General features: G+C 42.2%; 1 protein-coding gene across 1 annotated transcript in view; it reads left to right on the forward strand.

Moving 5' to 3' along the window:
* Positions 1–395: 395 nt before the first annotated feature.
* DMXL1 (Dmx like 1) overlaps positions 396–25,287 on the forward strand; it is a 98,866-nt gene continuing 73,974 nt past the window's right edge. The window contains exon 1 of the mRNA XM_075272123.1: positions 396–724. Coding sequence (XP_075128224.1) covers positions 638–724 — 87 coding nt within the window. The 5' untranslated portion in view covers positions 396–637. The remainder of the gene's footprint in view (positions 725–25,287) is intronic.

Consider the following 25,287-nt stretch of genomic DNA (forward strand, 5'->3'; position numbering starts at 1 on the left):
AGCAACATGTTATGAGATGTATCAGTATACAGTAGTATGCCCCGCCATGTTTCCTGCACACACTACACGCCGGCTTATACACCAACAAGCCAGCACTACACACACCAGCAGCCACAGCACCAACCATACCAGCAGCTACACTGCTCATGTGACTGTGCGGTCACTGCGCATGAGTTTGTACGTCACCCTAAAACCCCGCCTATCAGTAAAAGAGGCGTCCAATCAGACCCTGCCTTCCGGGACACGACCCCAACCTCTCTCCGTTCATTTGAGCTCAAATGTAACACACTGACCGCTAGAGGGCGGGGTGAACATGATTGCAGAGGGTGACGCTGGCGCACTGATGACGGCAGTGAAGGTGCAGTGAGAGACAGACGCATGCGCAGTGCGGGGAGAGTGCTTACCTCAGTGTCTGGTCTCTGCTACCCACTGCGTTTGGTTTAGTAGTCCTCCTACTTCCCAGCAGCACCTGTGCAGTACCCGGAGTACACGGCAACCTTCCTGGCAGCGCTGCCACGGCTCCGGCCCTGCTGCTCGGCTGCTGGCAGTGACATTCAGCAGGCAGTGTGACTCCGGGAAGTCTCATGTTGTGCTGACACTACCCGCTGTGTGCCGGGCTCTATGCGGCCGCTGGACCATGAATCTGCACCAGGTGCTGACAGGAGCCGTCAACCCGGGGGATAACTGCTTCTCTGTGGGGAGCCTGCAGGAGCAGCCCATAACGGTGAGAGACCCTCCATGTCTGCTGTGCCCCCTGCCCATGGAAGTCAATGGGAAAGTGCTGAGTGAGCTAGTCTGAGGTGCAGAATATATGGGGAGGGGGTGCATTCTGTTCTCAGTGCAGTTATGTCAGAAAGCTGCCATACATGCATTGATAAATATACCGTAGTATCTGGTGTAGACTACCCCGGGGCAGATAAATATACCGTAGTAGCTGGTGTAGACCAACCCGGGGCAGATAAATATACCATAGTATCTGGTGTAGACCAACCCGGGGCAGATAAATATACCATAGTAGCTGGTGTAGACCACCCCGGGGCAGATAAATATACCATAGTATCTGGTGTAGACCAACCCGGGGCAGATAAATATACCGTAGTAGCTGGTGTAGACCACCCCGGGGCAGATAAATATACCATAGTAGCTGGTGTAGACCACCCCGGGGCAGGTAAATATACCATAGTAGCTGGTGTAGACCACCCTGGGGCAGATATGGTGACTTTGAGAACTCTTTTCTGTAGTGGCTTTCTTAAGTATCTACAGAAGAGCTACCAGTCTATTGCTCAAAGTGACAGATACATTTGGACTAGAGTTACGATGTGACTTTGGTTCCGACAAAAAGATCGAGTAGGGTTTTATTTTGTGTCCTTCTAGAATTTGGGGTTGCAGTGTGACTTCTTTCACTGACATTGAGGAAGGAGTGGTAAGCAATACAGCAATTTCAAAGGCTATGTTCACATCTGTGTCGGAGTCTCCATATGAGCGGAATCCACCAAAAATCGTTGGAGAGAAAGGACACCCAGTATAGTCTATGGGGGCCGCGGCTAACCTCTGTTTTAGCAGGCAACCTCTCTACACCCATTGCAAGTGTGAACTTAGCCTTAGGTTGCACTACCAAAGCCTTTGTATAGCCTAGGCTACATTTATGTGGTATTCTATGACTTATTGCTTGTGCCCAGCCATGACCTAAAAGGCCTCATGTTTAAGATTCCACAGATTTACTAAGGCCCTTGCAACATAATTCTAAGTTTCATCTTTTTTTTCTAGTGCAAATCAGTTTCGACAGATGTTTGCGCCTTGCTTTACACTTTTCATGCGTCTTAATAGGGTGCTGTGGTTTGGTCAAGTCCTGAAATTATGACGTGTCGACCAATCTGTTTTATGTATGTCAGGATACCTTGCCATCATAAATCCAGTCATCATGTATGTGTCAGTGGAATTTCCTATTAATATGTCTGTAGATAATATTTGTATAAACATCACCTTCTGTTCTCCACCCCTGACAAATATACCAAGATAACTGGTGTTACATAGACAAAGCTTATCGCTCTCTGCTGAAGTGATCTGTCATAAATCCCTTATAGATGAAGATCCTTCTCATGTCCCAGTTGTGACACACATATAGTGTTCTCACTCTCTTTGTGATACAGGTTCTTCAGCAGCTGTTAGCAATACGCAGATCTGATGATAAAGACAATCTTTTGTAAAATATATTCTAGCTATGTATTAGTCAGTAGTGGACCTGAATGCCCCATTCTGCAGCAAGTGAGGCGAGTATTACATTGTAAGTAATCTGTACCCTCTACCATATTGTAATAGACTATTAGCAGTCACCTTGGAGTTTATTGATCTGTATAGATGCACCTGACATATTATACAGTATATAGATTGCCATATAGCTGTAAGAATGGGTCAGTAATGCGACCATAGAATTGATCCCTACCTGAGATGAGAATGGTGTATTCAGCTATTTCTGTGACTGCCATAGAAGCGAGTGGATTGCCCACAAATGTGCAACCACCTCTTTATTCATTCTCCATCTGGAGGGTTTGGGGACCCCTGTTCTGAGGATTAGATGTATCATACTCCAGCCTTAATAAAAGGCCCGACGGGTGCAGGGGACACAACATTTAAGAAGTCTATGTCCTCTTCATGAATCTGTTGGAGGTCCCAGTAGCTGAATGGAAATCCATACCAAGTAGGAACTGGTGTAGATTTCCATTCAGGAAACTGGCATGAGTTTAGTAAATGATTCCTCGGCCCATTTTGTAATGGCCAAATTTGCATAATGTGGTACGGATTGGGACTTGAGGTGCTCGTTTGGCACAGAAAAGGGCCTTGGCTTGCACAACCATAAACCTCAGTATTATCCCTGTATGCCAGTTTTCTGGTGTATATGAAATGATGAAGCCCCCCCCCCCCCCCATATTGTCTGTGGTGACAAAATGCTCCAATGAAAATCTGAATGATTGTTGAGAGAACTTCCAGGGGTTTTCTTTATTGATGTTTCTTATTGTCTATACATTGTTTCCCGACTATTGTAAGTCGTGCCTAGATACCTGTTTCACATTGTATACACATGATGCGGTTGAATACTTGGCATCTACAGCCACATTATCTGATAATACGATATGATACAGCTTATGTTTTGTTACTCGAGCTTGCACAATATATTTCAGGTATACTGTTACTTCTGAATGTGTCCTTTATTCATTTTAAAGGGATTCTATCATTTGAAACCCTTTTTACAATAAGTACACATAGGAATAGCCTTTAAGAAAGGTTATTCTGATCCCCGGCACCCTTCCTAAGGAATTTCTTCTTTCTTCCCTATGCAAATAAGTTTTCTTGCAGGATTGCGGATGTCCCCAGTGCATCGGCAGTGAAGCTTGAAAACTCTCCAGCAACGATCTCTGTTTTTCACCGCCTCCTCCTTTTCCTCTCGCGCTCCTCTTCCCTGGGTCCAAAAGCGCCAACTGCGCTTGTCTGTCGGCCATTTTCATGTGGCCGAATAGGAGAAGCCACAGGAAAATGGGTGGCGGATATGCGCAGTCGGCGCTTTTGGACCCAGAGAAGAGGCGTGCGACAGAAGTGCTGCAAGAAAACTCATTTGCACTGGACACACAGTCATGTCATTGGTTGGGGTGAGACTTCTGTGAACTAAGGACAGGGAGGATTTATAAATGGCATTTTAAAGGATTTATAATACCAAAGTTAGGCGTGTTTATTCTAGTCTTTTTATTTCAGTCCCTCAATATTTCTCATTCACTGCTAAGGACAAGGCTGCAAACAGCTTGCAGTGTAAAAAGTGAAGCGGTCAGGGTGTTGGAGCGCTGCAGCCCCTTCAAACAGCTGGACCGCCACTGATCTCTTATTGAGGAACTATCCTGAGTATAAGATGAAAATGAGTTGGGGAAAACCCCTTTTAACCACTTCAGCACCGGGCCAATTTGTGGTCCAGGACCAGACACATTTTAGGTTTATTTTGTATGTGTGGTTTTGAGGGCTGTAACATTTTTCCCTTATGTCTCAGTCAACTAATTTTTGCGTCTTTTTTTCTGGGGACACATAGGGCTTTATTTTTGTTATTTTTATTTTCAAATGTGTTTAAAAAATTTTTATATCCAGGAAAATATGAACATAATAGGAGGGAAATTGTGTCTGGTTTTCAATTTATTATTTTTTTTTTTATTTAATAACACAAAGTGTCACTGAAAAACTTTATAATATAGTTTTTCCTCTCCGTTACCGTAATTTTTATTTTGTATGGTGTCGTCGGGGGTGGGGCCATAACCTTTAATAACGGCGTTTTATTAGCGTATTTATTTTTTATTTTATTTACTTTTTTTAACTTTTTTTATTTATTTATTTATTTTTTTCAGATTGTGTCCCCATAAGGTCATAAGAGACACGTGTCCGCCGGGTCAGAGGGCGGCTGAATTATGGCAGAGTCCATAGCTGTGTATACAGCGCTCGAGACGGCAGGGGAGGTAATAAATCTTCCCTGGCTTCTCTCTGGGAGCTCCGGTTACAGCCGGCTCTCATTGAAAGCAGCTGCACGATCTCTGTGCAGCTGCTGTGTTCTGACTGGACGTACCGGTACGTCCTGTCAGAACAAGGCAACCACTTCCCGGACGTATATAGTCTATGGGCAGTCCGGAAGTGGTTAATTCTAGGAAATTCTCTGTGAGCGGAATGTATCGGCTGCAGCACAAATATCCCTTCTGCTGTATAAGTTGAGATTTAATGTAACATCTTGGTATTGACTGTTACATTTATAGCGAACTCTCAGATGTTAGAAGTAGGTGTGATGTGTAATGATTTCAAGCTTTAGAATATAAGCATTAAAGAAAAATAAAAAAATAATAATTATCAGCAGTATTGACTAATAGGAGGCGCTGAAGGCTTTCAAAAAGCAGCTGATCTCCCCCCGATTCTCTTCCTAGTGTTCTCCACAAATATCTGATTTATACTGTTACTCTACCACTTGTGCTGCTGTTATTACAGGTACACAAAAGGAAAATGATGTATTTGGGGAATATATTTCCTGCTTCCCGCTCCTTATACTTTCTGCCAGCAGTATGCAGATTTTACAAGTCTCAGATGTTCTGGAGCAATAGAAACACTGGGACAATAAGTATGCATAAGGCTGAGGCCCCACATTGCGGAAACTCAGCTTTTTTTGTTGCAGATTTGTTGCGGTTTTTTAAGCCAAAGCCAGGAGTGGATTGTGCAGAAGATAGAAGTGTAAGAGTTTCCTATATATTTCCCATTCCTTTTGAAGCCATTCTTGGCTTTGGCTCAAAAAACCTCAACAAAATCTGAAACAAAAAAAGCTGCGTTTCCACAACATGGGTCCTCAGCCTAAGGGGGAATTCACACGTAGTAAAATGGAGCGCAATCTGGCACGTATACGCGTGTCAGCAGTTTGCGTGCTCAAAAAGTTCCCATTGATTTCAATGGGAGTTACGAGTCTATACGCCGCATAATTTTGTGCCCGTAATTTTGTGGCTGCAAAATGACGTGGCGTATACGCTCGTAACTCCCATTGAAATCAATGGGATCTTTTTGAGCGCGCAAACTGCTGACATGCGTATACGTGCCAGATTGCGCTCCACTTTACTATGTGTGAACTCCCTCTAAGGCCTTTTTTTTTTTTTTTTTTTAAGCCAAATCCAGGAATGGACAGAACAGAAGGGAGAAGTACAGTATAACCACTTCCTATATATTTCCCATTCCTTTTGTAGCCACTCCTGGCTTTAGCTCCAAAAAACTTCTGCAAAACCTGGGAAAAAAAGGTTGTTTCCGCAAAGTGGGCCTCGGCCTAAAATGGGGTTTTCTGTAAACTTACAAACCAGCATATCAATGTAAAACGCTTATGGTGTGCATCAATGGCAGCCTGACCTGAGGTTTGTCTTACCCAAAGTAGCTTCTTCCTAATCTTCTAACCCTATTTAATGTATCATTCAAATACCTAAATAAATTGACAAATGAACCACTCTGATCCTCAATTTTGATGTACATTCACATTGCATTTTCTATGTAAAATGAATGCTAACAGAGGTGCACCTATTCATATATAGGGGTCAGGTCTTCCTGGCATTTTCTGATGCAATATTTATTTTATTTTTATTGTTTCAGCAGTAAGGTTTAAAAAAAAAAAAAAAATCTAACATGACCATTTTTTTTCCACTGCAGTTTCTGATGTGGTTTTTAACCTCATTAATTTCCACTGTCTGAATACATACATGGACTGTTTAGGCTACTGTTTTGAGTACAGTGTATGGAGCTGGAAGCAGGTGGCTCTGTATACTGTGCACTCCTAACCACTAAGATACAATGCTACCCTAATGTCTATGTCCAGGACAGCCAGTGGATAGTCCATAGTCCTATAACGTAGTGCAGCAGCAATTCACTGTCCTGGTCTGTGGAAACTTTAGTGCGATAGGTTAGGAGAGCAGAATGTTACCAGTGTAAGGGCCCCTTCACATGGAGTAAACTCGCGTGTATTTTGGCAAAATACACGTGTAAAAATCAGACTCCCATTGACTTCAATGGCATTTTCTTTTACACATGTCAAAATACACGTGTAAAATGTAATTGAAGTCAATGGGAGTCTGATTTTTACACGTGTATTTTGACAAAATACACGCGCGTTTACTCCATGTGAAGGGGCCCTTAGATTGTTTTCCTGTTGGGAACTTCAGAGGGTTTCTCAAGTTGTCTTGTCTGATCTTAAGGAAGACCCTTCTTTCACTGCTGTCCTCTTTTTGGGCTGTAGTACAGTTTATTGCTGATGACTGAAATGGCAGCTCTGGACAAGGTCACCTGTACCCCCAGGCAGGATAAATACAATATACCTCCATATCATTCTGGTTAATGGTTAGGGAACTGACTGGAGATTTTAATACGAGAAAAAGAAGAATCAATAGTCGGTGAATGTTTATGGCCATTTTTTTTTTATTTTTTTTTTTTGAGAAATTTGTGCAAAGCCACATATAATGTAGTCTGAACCAAGATCTGCCTAACAGGTTTGTGGAAAATAATTAAAAAAAAAACAACATAATTTTGTTTTGTTGTTTTTAGTGCCTTTACTTTACTATTGTTGACATTTCTGTGTTGAGCTGGATTTTTGCCAAAAAAAGGGGGTAATCTAGTAAAGCAACGCGAGTGTGAACTACTCCAGTTTCTGAAAGTCTGTCAGATCTAACAGCCAGTGGGATGGGATGTTTATTGTGATCCTATCAAAGACCATAAAATGCAGATATTGTACTCATTTACCTTTCTTACCCTGTTACTTCCATAGCTAGATTATGCATTATGTGATAAGTATTGGTCCCTACTGTCTGAGTGTTATTCCCATTCTCAACTTGGTGCCAAAGAAATGGAACAGATTATATATATATATATATATATATATATATATATATATATATATATATAATTATTTTTTTAATCATAGAATTCCTATTGAACCTTTGCAGGGATATGTTGGCCTAGGTAAGAGCAAGATACCATGAAGGCAGACCAGTTGTGCCCTGTGATATGTGTTCATAAGATTTGGAAGAAGGATTTATGAGAAAAGAGCAGAGTAAATTCTGTCCAGACTCCTAGGAGAGACTGAGAGTCCTACTGACCCCTCACACACTCAGTCCCTGTATCAATGTCTGTATAGACCAGGCTGGCAATCTGGTAACCAGGACTCAGTCTTTTCTAGGAGTCTCATCAAGATTTACTCTGCTTTTAACTCGGGAATCCTGCTCAAATCATATGAGCCTGTATCACAAAGCTCAGCTTCTCTCTCTATCACAGTCTGTTCACCAGAAATCACCTAATAGGTTTATTTCAACACTATTGCCCACCTACACAACTTTATCTGGTTGAATCAAGTTTCTCCTACCTTGGTTGTGAGTAACCTTTTTATTAAGTTGTTTAGCCCATCTATCTAAGGGGATTTTACAGTGCAATTACATCTACCTCATGACCTTTCTGTAATTATTGGGGATTGAAATCTAGTTTGGCATATATGGTGACTTCATGCACTGGTTGTATCCTGGATCTGTATCATTTTGGTTCCCGTGGTCCCAAAGTCTACATGTCTCCTGGTTTACACACAAGTTGTTAGAGATTTTAAGCCCCATAAATTTGGGTTACAAAAAAAAACAATGTTTTTGGTGATTTTTATTTATTTTTTAAATAAATATCCCTCCCCACCCTCATGTTTCTCAGGTACATTGTTGATCAATGTTATTTCAATGCAATGATGACGTCTCATGAGTCCTTTCCTGGTTTAAAAAAGGCAGGAAAATATGTATATTACAATTCACAATTGGTAACCTATTAAATTGTGCTCTATAGAGAATTGTACACACAAATTCTATTGAATACTGCTTAGCATCCCTTTCTTATTTCCTTTTATCTGAGCCCTCCTATTAGACTATGTATAATGTATTTATGATGCTGAGATTATACTATAACCTGGGGCCCAGAGTCATTATAGTCTCTGCTACCAGATATCATTTTAACCTGCATTTTGGTAATGTATATTTGTCTAGAGGCAGTGGCTCTCTGCTTTACCTTCCAGATGTGCAAAAGATTTCTGGATTTTGTCTGACATTTGCTTTCTACAATTGCAATAATGAAATTACTCCCAAGTATCCTGAGGTGTGAGGCCAGAACAAATGCTGTTGACATTGATTTAATGCTGCTCATTCAGAACAAAATCTAATATTCTTATTACAGCACATTATCGCTCATTGTCTGCCAGAGGAGAAATAATGCAGCTCCTGGCAGAAAATGACTAAAAATTATTATATACATATACAGTATGTGTACAGTGATTGGTAGATATTACAGGTAAGGCTTTGTTCACACTGGATCTGAGTATTTTATCAGAGATTTCCTGACTCTTTCTGTCATGGAAGGCTCTAATTTTTGCCACTATATAACCCCTATCAACCGCAACCATTTTTTTATTTATATAACTTGCCGCCTTCCAAACTCCAAACAATTTCTCCATTCACTGAAAGCTTAATTTCTATAGACAAATTGTATTTGTAAACCTACCATTTAAAGGGGCTCTATCACTAGGAAAAGTCATTTTTAACTAATCACACCTTTGCATAGCCTTTAGAAAGTCTATTCCACACCTACCTTTTGTTTCTTGTATTTGTTTACCATTAAGTGGTGAACTTGCTTTTGTTTTGTTTTTTGTTTAGTTTTTTTTTTAAATGTACATTGTGATCCCTATATGGGGCTCACAATCTACATTTTTTTTTTCCTATCAGTATGTCTTTGTAGTATGGGAGGAAATCCACACAAATTCCTTGCCGGTGTTGTTCCTGGTGGGATTCGAACCCAGGACTCCAGTGCTGCAAGACTGCAGAGCTAACCAGTGAGCCACCATGATGCCAAACCTCCTTTTGTTTGTTTTCCTGTGTCTTGTATGTTTTTCATGTATTTTTTGATATTTAATTACTTTTGTATTTTTTTAGTATTGTTTGCGTTGCCTCAGTTGTTTTGGTTACTATTAACTTTGGTTCTTGAGATTTATTTTTATTTATTTGGGTATTTTGTTTGGCTTTATTAATTCTTGGATTCTGACACATAACTTTTTTTTTTTTTTTCTCTCTCTATTTGCATATAAACGCTATGGCATTTATAATATGGGCAAAACATTTTTATAAGGCTTTTCTTTCCACTGCTTTCAGTTTGTAAATGGCGGACCCCATTATAGTTAAAATATGTAATGAACCAGGGAAAACTCATTACTTCTATAGTGTATGCCCAACAGAAAGGTAACTGTTTATTAGCTTTTGCTTGCCCTCCATGTATGTATTCAGCCCTAGAAATTATTAACCCATAAGTACATCAAGTTGTTCCTATTATAAAAACACAAACAAAAACTAATTAAAAACCAAAGATTACTGATAGGGGTTCCCTTTACCTGTATCTGTTACAAGGACAGGGGGACACCTGACTTCTGTTTTACATCTATAGTGAAGGGAGAATCAGCTATGCATCCACAGATCTCATTCACTTGTTTGGGAGTACAAAAATTATTCAGCAGGCATTCTTAGCTATTTTAGGAAATCCCATACAAGTAAATGGAGAGACTTGCACGAGTGTCTCTCCTGTAACTGAGGCTGTGACCAACGTGTCTTGGGCATTTATGGTATAACCATTGGACATAACCTTAAATATCCAGATGGAATACCCCTTTAAGTGGCTGTCTAATCTGTATACCCTGCAAGTCTTTTTCTTTGCCCTTGCCAGGATCTCTCACCAGCTGTCTTGGGATGAGACAATATATGGACATAAGTTTTGGGACACGCCTGTTAATCATGAATTCAGGTATCCTAATACTTGTTTCTGTCTCTATTGTTCTTAATGGTGGTCAGCTTTGCCTCCCTTATTTCTTCTTCAGAGGAAGTGCACCCTTCTTCCCATGTTGTCTTTGTATTGATCACATAAGGTGGATTTTTTTATTTTTTGCAGACTGTGGGGGGTCGACCCATTTAAGAAGCAAGCACCAGAGCTTTTTTTTTTTTTTTTCTTATTACTTTTATGCCACCTCCTCTCCCCATACAGATTTTGTTGATCTCCAAAAACCCCTTTAAGTATATTATGTGTTGCTTATGGCTCTGGTAGTTGCTAGAATATTGAAGACTTGGTTGAATGTTTCCGTAAGAGAGACATGTTCTAATGTGTTAATATGTGGGCACTTAAAATTAATGGGGCAGAAAAAGCTTGTTCCAGACTCTAGGGCTAAATAGTATTCACACTGTGTAACATTTGTCCAGTATGCATTATGATAAAGTTCCTGACAGAATTAACCGCGTGATGACCCGCACCGTAATAGTAGAGCACGGGCAGGGGTCCCCGGAGGCGCTCTAATCATAAGGGCACTGCCACTGTGTTCTGCTCTAGAAACCGAGATCAGAGAATCTCTGATCTGTCCTTTAATCCCTGATCAAAGTGTAATGTGGCATATAAGAGGAAAGCAAAGGAGGATCGTCACAAGGATTCTGTGTAATGGGATCTCTATCTATAACATGCGAATCCATATGCCTCAGTCTTTAAGTGACCACTCTAGGTTGTGTGGATGCACACCTTCAGCTTGTAGCTAGCCACTTGGGAAGGGTAAGGCCCCTGTCCCAGGTTACCCAGTGTTTGTCTGGTCCTTCATCAATGATGGGTGGCTTCAGGTGTCTCTGCAGCAGCAAGGGAGAAGACCGGCTTGGCACAATGTTGTGTTGGTCTCAAAGCTGGCTGGTGCCTATTATTACAGACCCTTGTCGATCCTGAATGGATGACCTATCCTTAATTGGGTATTCCCATGTACATGATCATATCTATACTTATAGGTAATTAAAAGATAAACCTTTTTGCAAATATAAGTAATTAAAAATTCTGCAAAGTTTTAAAGATTTTCTCTAACTTTCTTAGTGGTGAGAGTCTGGTGTCTTGATCGGTTGCCAATGGATACGAACACTAATGCAGAAACTTTCTATGGCCTGGGTCTTGTCTGGAACCCAGCCATGATATTCTTATTGTAGCCGGGTTATCAGGCAGGGGGACTACATGTATCAGAAGATATCACGGCTTCAATAAAGAAATCATGGCTGATTTTCTGACCTTAGAAAGTTTCTGCATTCATGGTCGTATCCACTGGCAACCGATCAAGATAAGAAGACTGTGACCACAAAATATTTAGAGAAAATCTTTAAAACTCTGCAAAATGTGTAAATACTTATATTTGTAAAAATGTTTAACTTTTAATAATCTACAAATTTAAAAATAATTATTCACATGGGAATACCCCTTTAAAGTGTAACTTATTTTATTTTCACTATTGTGTCGGGGAGTTTTTCGTGACCAATTTTGTAATCTACTTTATTAAGCGATCGAGCTTCATTCTTACTATAAGACAAGCTGTAACATTCTTAGCAACCCTGTAACTGAGCTCTTACTAGGGAAAGTCCATACACAGTTGTATTGTAAATAGGGACAGCGTTAGGGAGGTGGGGGCAAACTGGGAATGGGGGGCCCTGGACAATTGCCCAAAGGGGCTTCCAGGATCCGGAGCATCAGGCTTTTAGACTGACTTTTAGACTTTTAGCTGTGCCTGTGCACCCTGATATTGTTTAATTCTATGACAGAGCAGAGAGCCAAAAGGTCTCTGATCTGCTATAGAAGACCGCCTGTAACGCACAAGACATCTCGGCGCAGATGGTGTGATGACGTTAATACATCGTGCTACCTGTGGCACTACTACAGGGAAGACACTTTAGCTGCTACGCTCATCGTGCGAGCGTACTAAGGAGAGTACAAGATCTATTGTTTTCTGGTAAGGGAAAGGGATTATTTGCTAATGGGGCATACTGTTATTTATAGGGGGGCTTATAAATTATGTGGGGGATCGATTAACTATAATGGGGCTAGTATTTATAATGGAGAAACTATTATATATAAGGGGCATTATTATAGGAGAAACTATAATAAATATGTGTGTGTGTATATATAAAAGGTATCAACTATCAAGTTTTTTATATTTCCAACCCACTGGCTAACACAGTACAAGAACGAACATTTTCCTTATATTAACTGATGGGACTGCAAAAATCTTTTAGGCAGTACAAAGATACCATATATACCCGAGTATAAGCCGAGGCCCCTAATGTTACCACAAAAAAAACTGGGAAAACTTATTGACTCGAGTATATAATTTGGCCGGAATGGGTGCAGTAGATGCTGGGGAAGGGGAGGGGGTGTTTTGATTGTCTGTCTGCCCCTTCCCTGAGCTTGAGGACTGTTTTTTTTTTTTTTTTTTTTTTGTTTTTGTTTTTGTTTTTGTTTTTTTTCCCCCTCCCTCCCCCCCCCACTTAGAATTCAGTCTGGCTGAATATAGGGTATCTGTAGTGCTCCTATTAACCCCTTCCTGACGGAACAGGAGCACTGCAGATCCCCTATATTCAGTAGACCGGGCACTTTCAGACACAGAGATACCTATTGTGTATGTGTTTCACAGTCATTTTCTACTTTGAGGGCGGATTCACACCAGCGCCCGATCTACGTTATGCAGGTTTCCGTTTTCTGTCGGCAGAAGATAGAAACCAACATTCACTGTCCGCTGGTGAGCGTCTTCTGCTCTCCTTGGCAAAACATTTTTTTTTTTTTTACTGGACACAAAGTCGGACATGCAGGACTTTGTGTCCGGTAAAAAAAAAATAAAAAAATCTTTCGCCACTGAGAGCAGAAGGCGCTCACTGGTGGACAATGAATGTCGGTTTCCATCTTATTCCGACAGAAAACGGAAACCTGCATAACGGAGATCGGGCGCTGGTGTGAATCCGCCCTTGTATGTATTCTAGGGAAAGGAGTGATTTAGAACTTTTATTTTATTTTTTTTCTAAAGCGTAAAAGTGTATTGCCGTCTATGGGAGATTCTATACATTACTATTGCGGATCTCGCCGCACAGGAGCTGGCCTGCAACTTTAAAGGTATGGGCAAGGCTAACTTTATAGTTACGGACCCAGCATATAGACACTGGGGCTGGTGCCGGGGACCGCAGCATCGCCATGCTCCTGGCACTGCAGGAAACCAGCGGCGGCAGGAGCTTGGCGATGCTGTTCATTTCAAACTGCAGAAGTAATTACGGTACTTCTGCTAGCAGGCCAGGAATACAGATACACGCCGGGTGCGGGCCTGAGCTTACGTGGCAATGTCACCCGGCGTGTGTTGGAGAGCAAGGGAGCGGAGGCTGCGTTCCGGTCCTGCTAGGAGGAGTACCGTAAGTACTTCTGCAGTTTGAAATTCCAGCTGCCGCCCACCTTGACTCGAAAACTGTGCTAAAAAGCTTGACTTCTACTCGAGTATATACAGTACTTATTTGTAGTGTGTGTGGGCATAAGAGGGGGTGGTTGTTACTGTTTTGGAGGTAGAAAGGGGGAGTTACTAAAGGGGCTTCTGCTGCAAATATGATGGTGTTGTTGGTATATCAGTATTTCGGGCCCTGCTTTTAAATTTTCCCAGGGCCACAGTTTGTCTAAAACCGTCCCTGATTGTCAATATGCAGAGCTGAAGCATTTACCAAAGGGGGGGGGGGGGATGGTGACTTCAAATGCATCCTCAGTTTTATATCACCTAGAAAAAATGGCTCTGGCATATTCAGTTCATTATACATATAACACATTCTTAACTTTTAGTTTTCTCTTTCTTTTAGAGTTAGTACTTCAATCTCGGCAGCATATGGTAGTTGAGAATCTCTTTGTCTTATGATCCCAGGAACATTTTTCTAGGTAGTTTAAAACCAGACATGCAGCTTTTTAAAGTGACCGCACCCTCCTTTAGTAAATGCTTCAGTACATCCTCATCACATGACCATGGACCGTAAATCACATGACCATGGTCAGACTTTTATCCACTAGAATAACAGAATGAATAACAGCAGGCAGAGATCTAGAGAACTGTGAGGAATTGTTACAGAAAGTATAATGGAAAATTGTATGTCTTTTTATTATACAAACAATAACATTTGTTTCTCAATATTGGTCTGAAAGTGGCCAACCCCTTTAATACTGGTATAATATAATAGTATCTGAGTGGTCTATAGAAAACAGAGAATTCTCCAATCTATGCGTTTTGCCTTTACACTGTTTGGGCTCTTCAGGAGTCTGGTATGCTGCTATAGGTGAATGCTGTAAGAACACGCCTAAAATCATTATTTATACATTAAAGACTGTAATAGTAATGGGTTGCTTTCTTGAATAGTGACTTCTTAGCATTGTTATACCTACATGTTATTTATTGCCAGGTGTCTGTGACAATGCACTAGGATTTACTATGGAAGGAGACAAGTTGGCAGGGAGGCAATGTGATGCTCCAGGGCAATGCTTTGCTTGGGTCCTGTCTATCAGGTGTATATTATGTTGACACTTACTTTACCAACTACCTAAACCTTGGCACAGACAAGGTACACTGCTCCATTTGCATTAGTATTTCTTAATGTCACTGCTACACTGTTGTGCCCCTCAGACCATCTCTGAACAATGTGTATGAGCTCAGTCTGACTATATGTTGATGTGCTGGAGAAAAAAAAAAGTACAACCATGGAGGCCCCCTCCTCACAATTTACAGGGTTTAGAAGATCTGCTTCTAATATCTTGGTGTGAAATACCATAGGACATCTCCTGAGGTTTAGTAGAGTCCATGCCTCAAGAAGTTAGACCTGTTTTTGCTGCTTTAGGGGGGAGTACATATCTGTTGTGTTGAAACCTACGTAGTCTGCAGGAAAGTGTTTGTGAACGCCTACCGGTACTTAGATTAAGACTAAATAATAAAAATATGCCAATACCTAGACACCAAATGTATGTCAAAGGACATTATAGGACAAATTCAACATACAATAGGAACATTTTCCATTGAGTACACCAAACAGTGTAAATATCCTAACATTTGCTGTTTATTTTTTCCCTTATACGGCTGCGCATGAAGTCCTACATGTAAATGTTAGACTTGTATATGTTCGCAGTCTGGTAATCTTTGCTTCATATTTGTGGGCTGGACAATGTTGTAATTCTGTAATTACACTGTGAACGTTCCTGGGAAATTCACCATTCATGATGACAGATTACAACGCTTCAAAGCTCTCAGCTTCTTCTTCTTCAGGTATATCGAAAAATAATTTTTGAAAGATGTATATACAGTATATGTACAAAAGGACACTAAGGAATAGAATTCTAGGAGGGAGGGTGGAAGAAGGTTATTGGTACATACAAATAAACAATTCATCAGTTTGCAATGTTCTTATCAGTTCACAGAGTGTCTTTATGGCTGGCTGTCTCAGTTGTGACAGATTCATCCCTTTCTGCAATGTTTGAAGCAGGGTCATAAACTTGTACTCATAAATCAGTCTCTTTCCTTGATTTAAAATTCTCTCTTAAAACCAAAATTTTCATGTCATTGGTGATATTATAATCTTCATTGCAGAAATGTTTTGACACGAGAAGGTCCATTCTTTTTTCTCTAATTGTATGGCGATGTGAGTTAATCTGCATTCTAAGCTTCTGACTCGTCTCTCCAACATACAGATTTTCAGTGGAACATTTGGTGCATATTATTAAATACACTACATTAGGTGTGTTACAGGTGAACGTACCTGGGATTTTATATTCCCTGGCAATATATACACTCACCGGCCACTTTATTAGGTACACCATGCTAGTAACGGGTTGGACCCCCTTTTGCCTTCAGAACTGCCTCAATTCTTCGTGGCATAGATTCCACAAGGTGCTGGAAGCATTCCTCAGAGATTTTGGTCCATATTGACATGATGGCATCATACAGTTGCTGCAGATTTGTCGGCTGCACATCCATGATGCGAATCTCCCGTTCCACCACATCCCAAAGATGCTCTATTGGATTGAGATCTGGTGACTGTGGAGGCCATTGGAGTACAGTGAACTCATTGTCATGTTCAAGAAACCAGTCTGAGATGATTCCAGCTTTATGACATGGCGCATTATCCTGCTGAAAGTAGCCATCAGATGTTGGGTACATTGTGGTCATAAAGGGATGGACATGGTCAGCAACAATACTCAGGTAGGCTTTGGCGTTGCAACGATGATCAATTGGTACCAAGGGGCCCAAAGAGTGCCAAGAAAATATTCCCCACACCATGACACCACCACCACCAGCCTGAACCGTTGATACAAGGCAGGATGGATCCATGCTTTCATGTTGTTGACGCCAAATTCTGACCCTACCATCCGAATGTCGCAGCAGAAATCGAGACTCATCAGACCAGGCAACGTTTTTCCAATCTTCAATTGTCCAATTTCGATGAGCTTGTGCAAATTGTAGCCTCAGTTTCCTGTTCTTAGCTGAAAGGAGTGGCACCCGGTGTGGTCTTCTGCTGCTGTAGCCCATCTGCCTCAAAGTTCGACGTACTGTGCATTCAGAGATGCTCTTCTGGCTACCTTGGTTGTAACGGGTGGCTATTTGAGTCACTGTTGCCTTTCTATCAGCTCGAACCAGTCTGGCCATTCTCCTCTGACCTCTGGCATCAACAACGCATTTCCGCCCACAGAACTGCCGCTCACTGGATGTTTTTTCTTTTTCGGACCATTCTCTGTAAACCCTAGAGATGGTTGTGCGTGAAAATCCCAGTAGATCAGCAGTTTCTGAAATACTCAGACCAGCCCTTCTGGCACCAACAACCATGCCACGTTCAAAGGCACTCAAATCACCTTTCTTCCCCATACTGATGCTCGGTTTGAACTGCAGGAGATTGTCTTGACCATGTCTACATGCCTAAATGCACTGAGTTGCCGCCATGTGATTGGCTGATTAGAAATTAAGTGTTAACGAGCAGTTGGACAGGTGTACCTAATAAAGTGGCCGGTGAGTGTATGTGCCAATAACCTTCTTCCACCCTCCCTCCTAGAATTCTATTCCTAAGTATCCCTCTGTACATAAATATGCCACCTTCAGAAATAGTTTTTAGATATACCTGAAGAAGAAGCCGAGAGCTTCGAAAGCTTGTAATCTGTCATCATTATTAATTAGCAATTTAAAAAAGGTATCCACTACTGAAGACACTCAAGTTTTTTTTTTTTTTTTCTACCCACTGGCTAACACGGTACAAAAACAAACAACTAGAATATGAAACAACATAAATCTATTGTGCTATTTTGTTATAACTGATCACTCGGGGTCGCTACCTATCACAAGTGCAGAGGTTCTATCCCCTCATACATGCCCACCACTCCATTCAAGATCTATGGAAGCCATGCATTGTGCGCAGCTATGTTTATTAGCCCAGAAGATAATGCAGCACTTGCATCTGTCCCATAGAGCTTAAATCGAGCTGAATTCAGAAGACACGGGAGCCCTGTTCTCATGATAGTGCTCCATAAAGATCAGATATTTAAAGGGGCAGCCCCCCCGAACTTGCTAGCCAATAAGAAATAATAACGATGTGTTCATAAAAGAAATATTTGTGGCATTTTCTAGTTCTGTTCTTCAGTGATGTCCTTGTATATAATGTTGGCAGCTTTCAGTCATTGTTGAGGAAGCCGGGCACTAGGCCCCTGTACACATTAGTTTCAGAATTTCTTGACCTATATTAACTAAATGGTAGTTTGTTTTTTGGATTTTTTTTTTTTTTTTTGTGTTTGATGTGATGGCTGTATAGACCTGTTTATAAGGTGGTTTGGCTCACCATGCCCTGATGACAGAACCCCTTGTACCCCTCCTCTAGTTTTATCCTTTGGGTCATCTCTTACTTGTTAGATCTTTATATAGATCGAGCTTCTCTTTAGCTTTGTACCACATGACCACCAATGTAAAGTGAATCAATTTGTTTAAACCCATAACAAGCTTAAAATAGATGGCAGAGCTGAAAATAACTGAGCACAGAAGTGAACAAGAGCAGATCCTTGTGTGCAGCGGCTTCTACCTGGCTCTCTAAGGTCTCGCTGTACTAGAACAGGAAGTTCAGGTCCTGCTTGTATACTGTATACAGTGTGTACTGACAGACGCCTATTGTCAGAAAATAGCTGGGACCAGCTCTACATCTCATTGCCTTGTTGCACAAATATCAAAGACTTTGCACTACCTATCTTTCTTAACCCTAAAGGCTCTAATACAAGCTACTTTTTTTTTTTTTTTTTTGCCGGTTTGCAGTCTTTTTTTCACTGCGAGTACACTGACCCAGTATACGCTGTGACACCATATACATACCTATGTATTATCACAGGTCTGTGTATGGGGCTATGAGCCTTGGGCAAAACTTGCGAAGGTCCTTTTACTGTCTGTTTTGTGGCCTGGGCTAACTGATTATACATTAATAGTTCAGTGGAGGCATAGGAAGCACATGCCTATCAGGAACATGCACACAATCTGTGGCTGATCAGCACACATGGTGATTCTAGAGGTACCGTATTTTTCGGACTATAAGACGCACCTAGGTTTTAGAGGAGGAAAATAGGGAAAAAAATTTTTGAAGCAAAAACTGGTAAAATATTTAATATATGGGAGTTGTAGTTTTGCAACAGCTGCAAGGCCACATTGACAGGTGACCCTGCAGCTGTACGGGGATGCATAGAGTTTTTTTTGCGGGGCCAGCTGTACTTTTTAGTTATACCATTTTGGGGAATATCTATTGCTTAGATCACCTTGTATTGAAAAAAACCCTGGTGGTTTATGATTTTATATATATATATATATATATATATATATATATATATATATATATATATATATATATATTTATTTTTTTTTTATTTTTTTTTTTAGGGACAGGTAATTTAGAACTTTTATTTATATTTTTAAAGCTTTTTTTTTTTTTTTTTTTACTATTTTATTCCCCCCCGGGGTCTTGAACCTGCGGTCACTTGATTGCAAGTCCCATAGACGGCAATACAACTGTATTGCCGTCTATGGGACATTCTGTCTATTAGTATTACGGCTGGTTATAGAGACCAGCCGCAATACTAATACAGCAGTGACAGGCCTGGGAGCCTCATTAGGCTCCCGGCTGTCACCCGAACAGGTCGGCTCCTGCGATATCGCCGCGCAGGAGCCGGCCTGCAACTTCACAGGTACGGGGCCGGTGGGGACCGGCCCCGGGGGAGAAGGCGCCGCCAATACAGACTGCAGACCCGGCATCCGCTATACTAGAGAGGCGGATGCCGGGGAGGGATAGACGCTGGCACAGGTGCCGGGCCTGAGACATCGCTGCGCTCCACTGTCCTGCATGAAGCCAGCGGCGGGGGGACGGAGGAGCGGAATAGCATCGCCGCTGCTGGCTTCATGCAGGGCAGAGGAGCGCAGCGATGTCTCAGGCCCCGGCGTCTATCCCTTGCCGGCATCCGTCTCTCTAGTACAGCGGATGCCAGGCGCCACATTCGGACTATAAGACGCACCCTTCTTTTCCCCCCAAATTTGGGGGGAAAAAAGTGCGTCTTATAGTCCGAAAAATACGGTAATTTTGTTGTTTTACCATAAAAGGAGACTACCACAAAACTAAACAAAGCCACTTGTAATCCACTTATATATTGTAATAGGGCCTGTTACTAGAATAGTGAATGTACCATACCTTTATTGTATCAAAGTGCAATCTTGCTGCTGAGAGAACCAATTTTTAGGGTATATATACAAAAAGAGTGAGGTGGCACTACTTAATGTAGGTTTGAAGTAACAAGGTAGGATAAGGGGAGTGCGCTATTGAATAATCCTATGGTGGTCTCAGTAAACAACATAGTTCATATAAAATATAAAGAAGAAGAAAAAAAACTGGGCACTCACCATCAAGAGGATACAATAAAACTTTACAACTTTATTTTCAAAAATCCATTAAAAGTATACACGGGAGGAGGCACGCCTGAGAAGAGGGAGCGACAGCCGTTTCGTGCGGTTTTAGCACTTTTTCAAACTCGGTGACACATTGAGCTTGAAAAAGTGCTAAAACAGCACGAAACGGCTGTCGCTCCCTCTTCTCAGGCGTGCCTCCTCCAATGTATACTTTACATGGATTTTTGAAAATAAAGTTGTAAAGTTTTATTGTATCCTCTTGATGGTGAGTGCCCAGTTTTTTTCTTCTTCTTTATATTTTACAATTTTTAGGGTATGTTCACACAGCGGAAAATGAGGAATTCTTCTTCACGGCTCAGGATCTACGGAATTCCTCATCACGACATTTTCGGTGCGGTCTAGCCGTGATGGGATGCAGTGCTGCAGCATTCTGCTCCTGATTAGACCCAGATGAATCGACCTAATCAGGAGGAGGTCTCGAGCTGCAGACCCACGGCAACATCGAGCAGGGCTCTTCTTTTTTACATGTCTCACTGCGATCTCTGCCTCTCATTGAAAACAATGGGAGGCAGATTCCGGGAGGAAACTTCTCTGGATTCAGGGGCAAAATCCGCCCCCAAATCCACGGCAAACTTTTCCATGTGAACACAGCCTTATTCTGCATGTGGTGCTATCCTGTGAACTAGTAGCATAGAATCCACTGAAATAAGGGATGCTTTCCCTGGATTGCACTACCTTTATATGGGGTATAAAGTAACCCTGTTCCTTGTATCTAGGATTTAGGTGTGGATGAGCAATCCTAAAAGTAAGCATGGTCTTAGGGTATACTTGTATAAGGCGAATATACTGCAGATTTTCAGCATTTTACTATACCAGTTTTCTGGATGAGAGGTTATCAAATCTCCTCCAAACCCAGCTGAAATATTCCTTGTGAAATGTGCACAAAAACCCTCAGTGCAGTTTAGAAGTGTGCGGCATGCCAACTTATGTCACAGAGTTTACTTTGGATTTCAGGGCACCTTCTGCAGCTGATCGGGTTTTGTTCCACTTCAGTTTAGTGTTTTCTGTGTAATTTCGCCGTATTGTGCTCTATTTTTCCTCCTTTATCACTTCCCTTTTATCTGTGAGATGTGGCCACAATGGATGGATTGTTGCTAGTCTAATTGAAGCCAGGAGCCCAGGTGGCTTTCATAACACTGTCATTTCTACACAGGCATTGTAATAGTAGTGTGGCTTGTACTGTACTATATAATTTACTGCCATCTGGCTGGCAGTAACTACACCGCAATTAGAGCTGGAAAGGAAAAAAAGAAATGAATTGCACGTGTGTTATATGTGGCAAAGACAAACCAAGGGATAACAGGGCTCTTTTCATGGCAAGGTAATACTTGGCTCTCCACAGGCCAGTGCAGAGACCTCTCCAGTTCAGTCCTTGCCGGAGCGCTCTGGACTGGTTCTGGCCTCTCTATTATGGGTGCACATATACACAGGCTTTGTTTAGTCAACATTTCGGGAGAGGAGCGGTAGAAAATGCTTTATTTATTTGCACATGGAGTAGAAGTTTCCGGCTCCAGTGAACCCTTCTGTCTGCATATTACTATGGGTGTATATTTTGTACTTTCCTATATAATATGCTATACTTATTGTACCATAGTACCCATGCTTACAGATTGCAGCCCTTTATGCCTAGAAAAAAATTGTCCTAATTTTTCTGGCTGAAACAGGTACACTATTAGTAAAAAGGAGGAATATAAATGTAATATCCTCCTATTCTCTTTGGGAGGCCAGAACGTTCATGTTCAGGTAAACATAGTGATTCATAGCAGGTATTACAACGCACTTGTGACAGCTGACATCGCTTCCTTATTGCAATGCAGATTATTAAAAACCAGTTGGACACAGATAAAATACTGGAAAATATTGTAGGGCTGGGACGTAAATGCACAAAGCTTATCTGTCCTTAGAAGGGACATGCAGTTATGATGAATAAAACCGAAGTACTGCAGATTTATTCCAGATTACATGGACTTTTCATTGTATACAGTGAAATGACAAATTCAGTGCCCTGAAATCTTCCTAGTCTTACATTTGCGTTCCAGCACATATTCACTTTCTGCAGCTGAATAATGTGTGTGTATAGCTGTATAAACCAGAATCTGACAACTGGGAGGTAAAGGGTTATTCCAGGACTATATGGAGTACTGAAGTCTCTTCGACAGTTACCAAGCATAGCGCTGTACATTGTATAGTGGCCGTGCTTTGTATTGCAGCTAAGTCACATTCATTTGCATGGGACAAAGCTGTAGCATAGCTATGTGACTAATAGATGTGATGTCATAAAAGAGGAAGTGGCGCTTAAAGGGATCCTATCTCTTAAACACAATTTTTTTTTCTCTCTAACATGTCTGAATAGCCTTAAAGGGGTTGTCCCATCACAAGGATCCTATCTATAATGCTTGTTAATGTGAATGTAAGACTTTTCCTAAATACAATGCTGGCTTCACCTGTGCCGGCGTCTAACAGTCCCCAGCATCCGCCTCTCTATTACAGCGGATGCCGGGGAGTGTTAGACGCCAGCACAGGTGAAGCCAGCAACATCGCTATGCTCCTGACCTGCATGAAGCCAGCAGCGGCAGCAGCGATGCTGCTATTCGGGGGAGGGCGGGGGGCGGAGGAGCGGAATAACAGCATCGCTTCTGCCGCTGCTGGCTTCATGCAGGGCAGAAGCATAGCGATGTTGCTGGCTTCACCTGTGCCAGTGTCTAACACTCCCCGGCATCCACTGTAATAGAGAGGCGGATGCTGGGGACTGTTAGATGCCGGCACAGGTGAAGCCATCAACATCGCTATGCTTCTGCCCTGCATGAAGCCAGCAGCGGCAGAAGCGATGCTGTTATTCCACTCCGCGGTCACATATGCAAAGCCAAGCGGCGAGATGCCGCCGGCCCTGCGTGCGCGCTCATAGACCAGTCTAGCCTTCACAATGCGAATACAGACCCGACACCCTGTCGGGTCTGTATTCGACTGGTCTATGAGCGCGCACGCAGGGCCGGCGGCATCTCGCCGCTTGGCTTTGCATATGTGACCCCGCCTACCAATGACACAACAAAGCTGGAAGACAGAAGATTTCACAGAAACGAAGACAGGTGAGTATGCGACGTGGGAATACCCCTTTAAAGGGGTTGTCCCATCACAAGGATCCTATATATACTGCTTGTTAATGTGGATTTAAGACTTTTCCTAAATACACTAAACTGCTTTATTTGTCCACTATCTTACTTTATTCAATTCCTTGTGGCCACAGCCCTGACTTAGCTGCTCATGAGTCAAGTGATGTATCTGCTGCTCTCAGGGGGGAGGGACTAAGTGCAGGGAGCGAGCCTGTGTTTCTAGCTATTCCTGTGTCTACACCACGTGACCTAGCTTCCTGCACTCAGATAGGGGAGAGAAGCTGCTTTCATTTCTTCTGTTCTCCCAGTTATCAGGCTAGCTAATTCAATTGTGTTCATTATGGCAGAGACAGGCAGTCTCTGTATGTAACACAGAATGGAGTTGCTGCTGCCTGTACTTCATAGTCCAATATGGGTGGGCGGAGCTACATGCAAATTTGGGGGTGGAGCTAAACGACAGGTTGCATGTGAAACCCTGCCCACCAAATGATGCAAGAAACCAGGAAGAAAGAAAATTTTACAGCTCAGTAAAGACTGATGAGTATGTGAGGTGGGAATACCCCTTTAAGAAAGGTTATTCGTCTTCTCCATTTTCTTCTCTGTGCCGCCGTTCGCCTGCAATCCTGGTTTTTCTCAGTATGCAAATGAGCTCTCTCGTAGCACTGGGGGGCGTATCCCAGTGCTCAAACAGCACTGGGGGCGTCCCCAATGCTGCCAGAGAGCTCTCCAGTGCCGCCTCCATCTTCTTCTGCGACGAGGTCTTCACCGCGTCTTCCTACTTCTAGGCCTAGGCCAAACTGACTGCACATGCCTGCCAGCCATGAGAAAATGGCTGCTTACAATACTGTGCAAGCAGCCATTTTTCTTGTGGCCGTGGGCATGCGCAGTCGGCTTGCCCGAGGCTTACAAGTAGGAAGAAGACGCGGTAAAGACCTCGTCGCAGAAGATGGAGGCGGCGTTGGAGAGCTCTCTGGCAGCATTGGGGACTCTCCCAGCGCTGTTTGAGCGCTGGGATACGCCCCCCAGTGCTACGAGAGAGCTCATTTGCATACCGAGAATTGCAAAAAAAACGGGATTGCAGGCGAACGGCGGCGCAGAGAAGACAAGTAAAGGTAGGAGACGAATAGCCTTTCTTAAGGCTATTCCGACATGTTAGGGAGAAAAAATTGTGTTTAAAAGATAGGATCCCTTTAATATCATAGCCCCAGAATACCACTTTAAACAGGGTCAATAAACATCAATGATTTCTTTCAGAAGTTTCTCTACTATCCCACCTGAGGCGCTGACATCACGTCTGTCAGTCACATGGTCATGCTGCAGCTTGGTACCATTCATATGATGATGCTGCCTGAGAAGATGTGGTGGAGGTCTTTCTGAAAGAATGCAGCCATTTTTTGTAATTCTGGTTAACCTCTCCTATCACACACCTGTGTTCAGGTTTCCATTTGGGGGAGTCCGCTTGGGACTGTGGGTATGTAACATAAAAAGCTGTGTGTCCCCTCCCCTATCCATTTTAACTACAACTGGTTTATTTACATGTAATTCTTCCATAAATGACTGTACAGTAACAAACACATAAATGGGAAAAGGCCAAGTGAGCATAATATAGGACATCCAGGATCTCTGAGCATAATAGAGGACATCCAGGACCTCTGTGCACAATATAGGACATCCAGGACCTCTGAGCATAATATAGGACATCCAGGATCTCTGAGCATAATCTAGGACATCCAGGACCTCTGAGCATAATCTAGGACATCCAGGACCTCTGAGCATAATATAGGACATCCAGGATCTCTG

This window comes from Leptodactylus fuscus, chromosome 1 (assembly GCF_031893055.1).
Source record: "Leptodactylus fuscus isolate aLepFus1 chromosome 1, aLepFus1.hap2, whole genome shotgun sequence".
NCBI lineage: Eukaryota > Metazoa > Chordata > Amphibia > Anura > Leptodactylidae > Leptodactylus > Leptodactylus fuscus.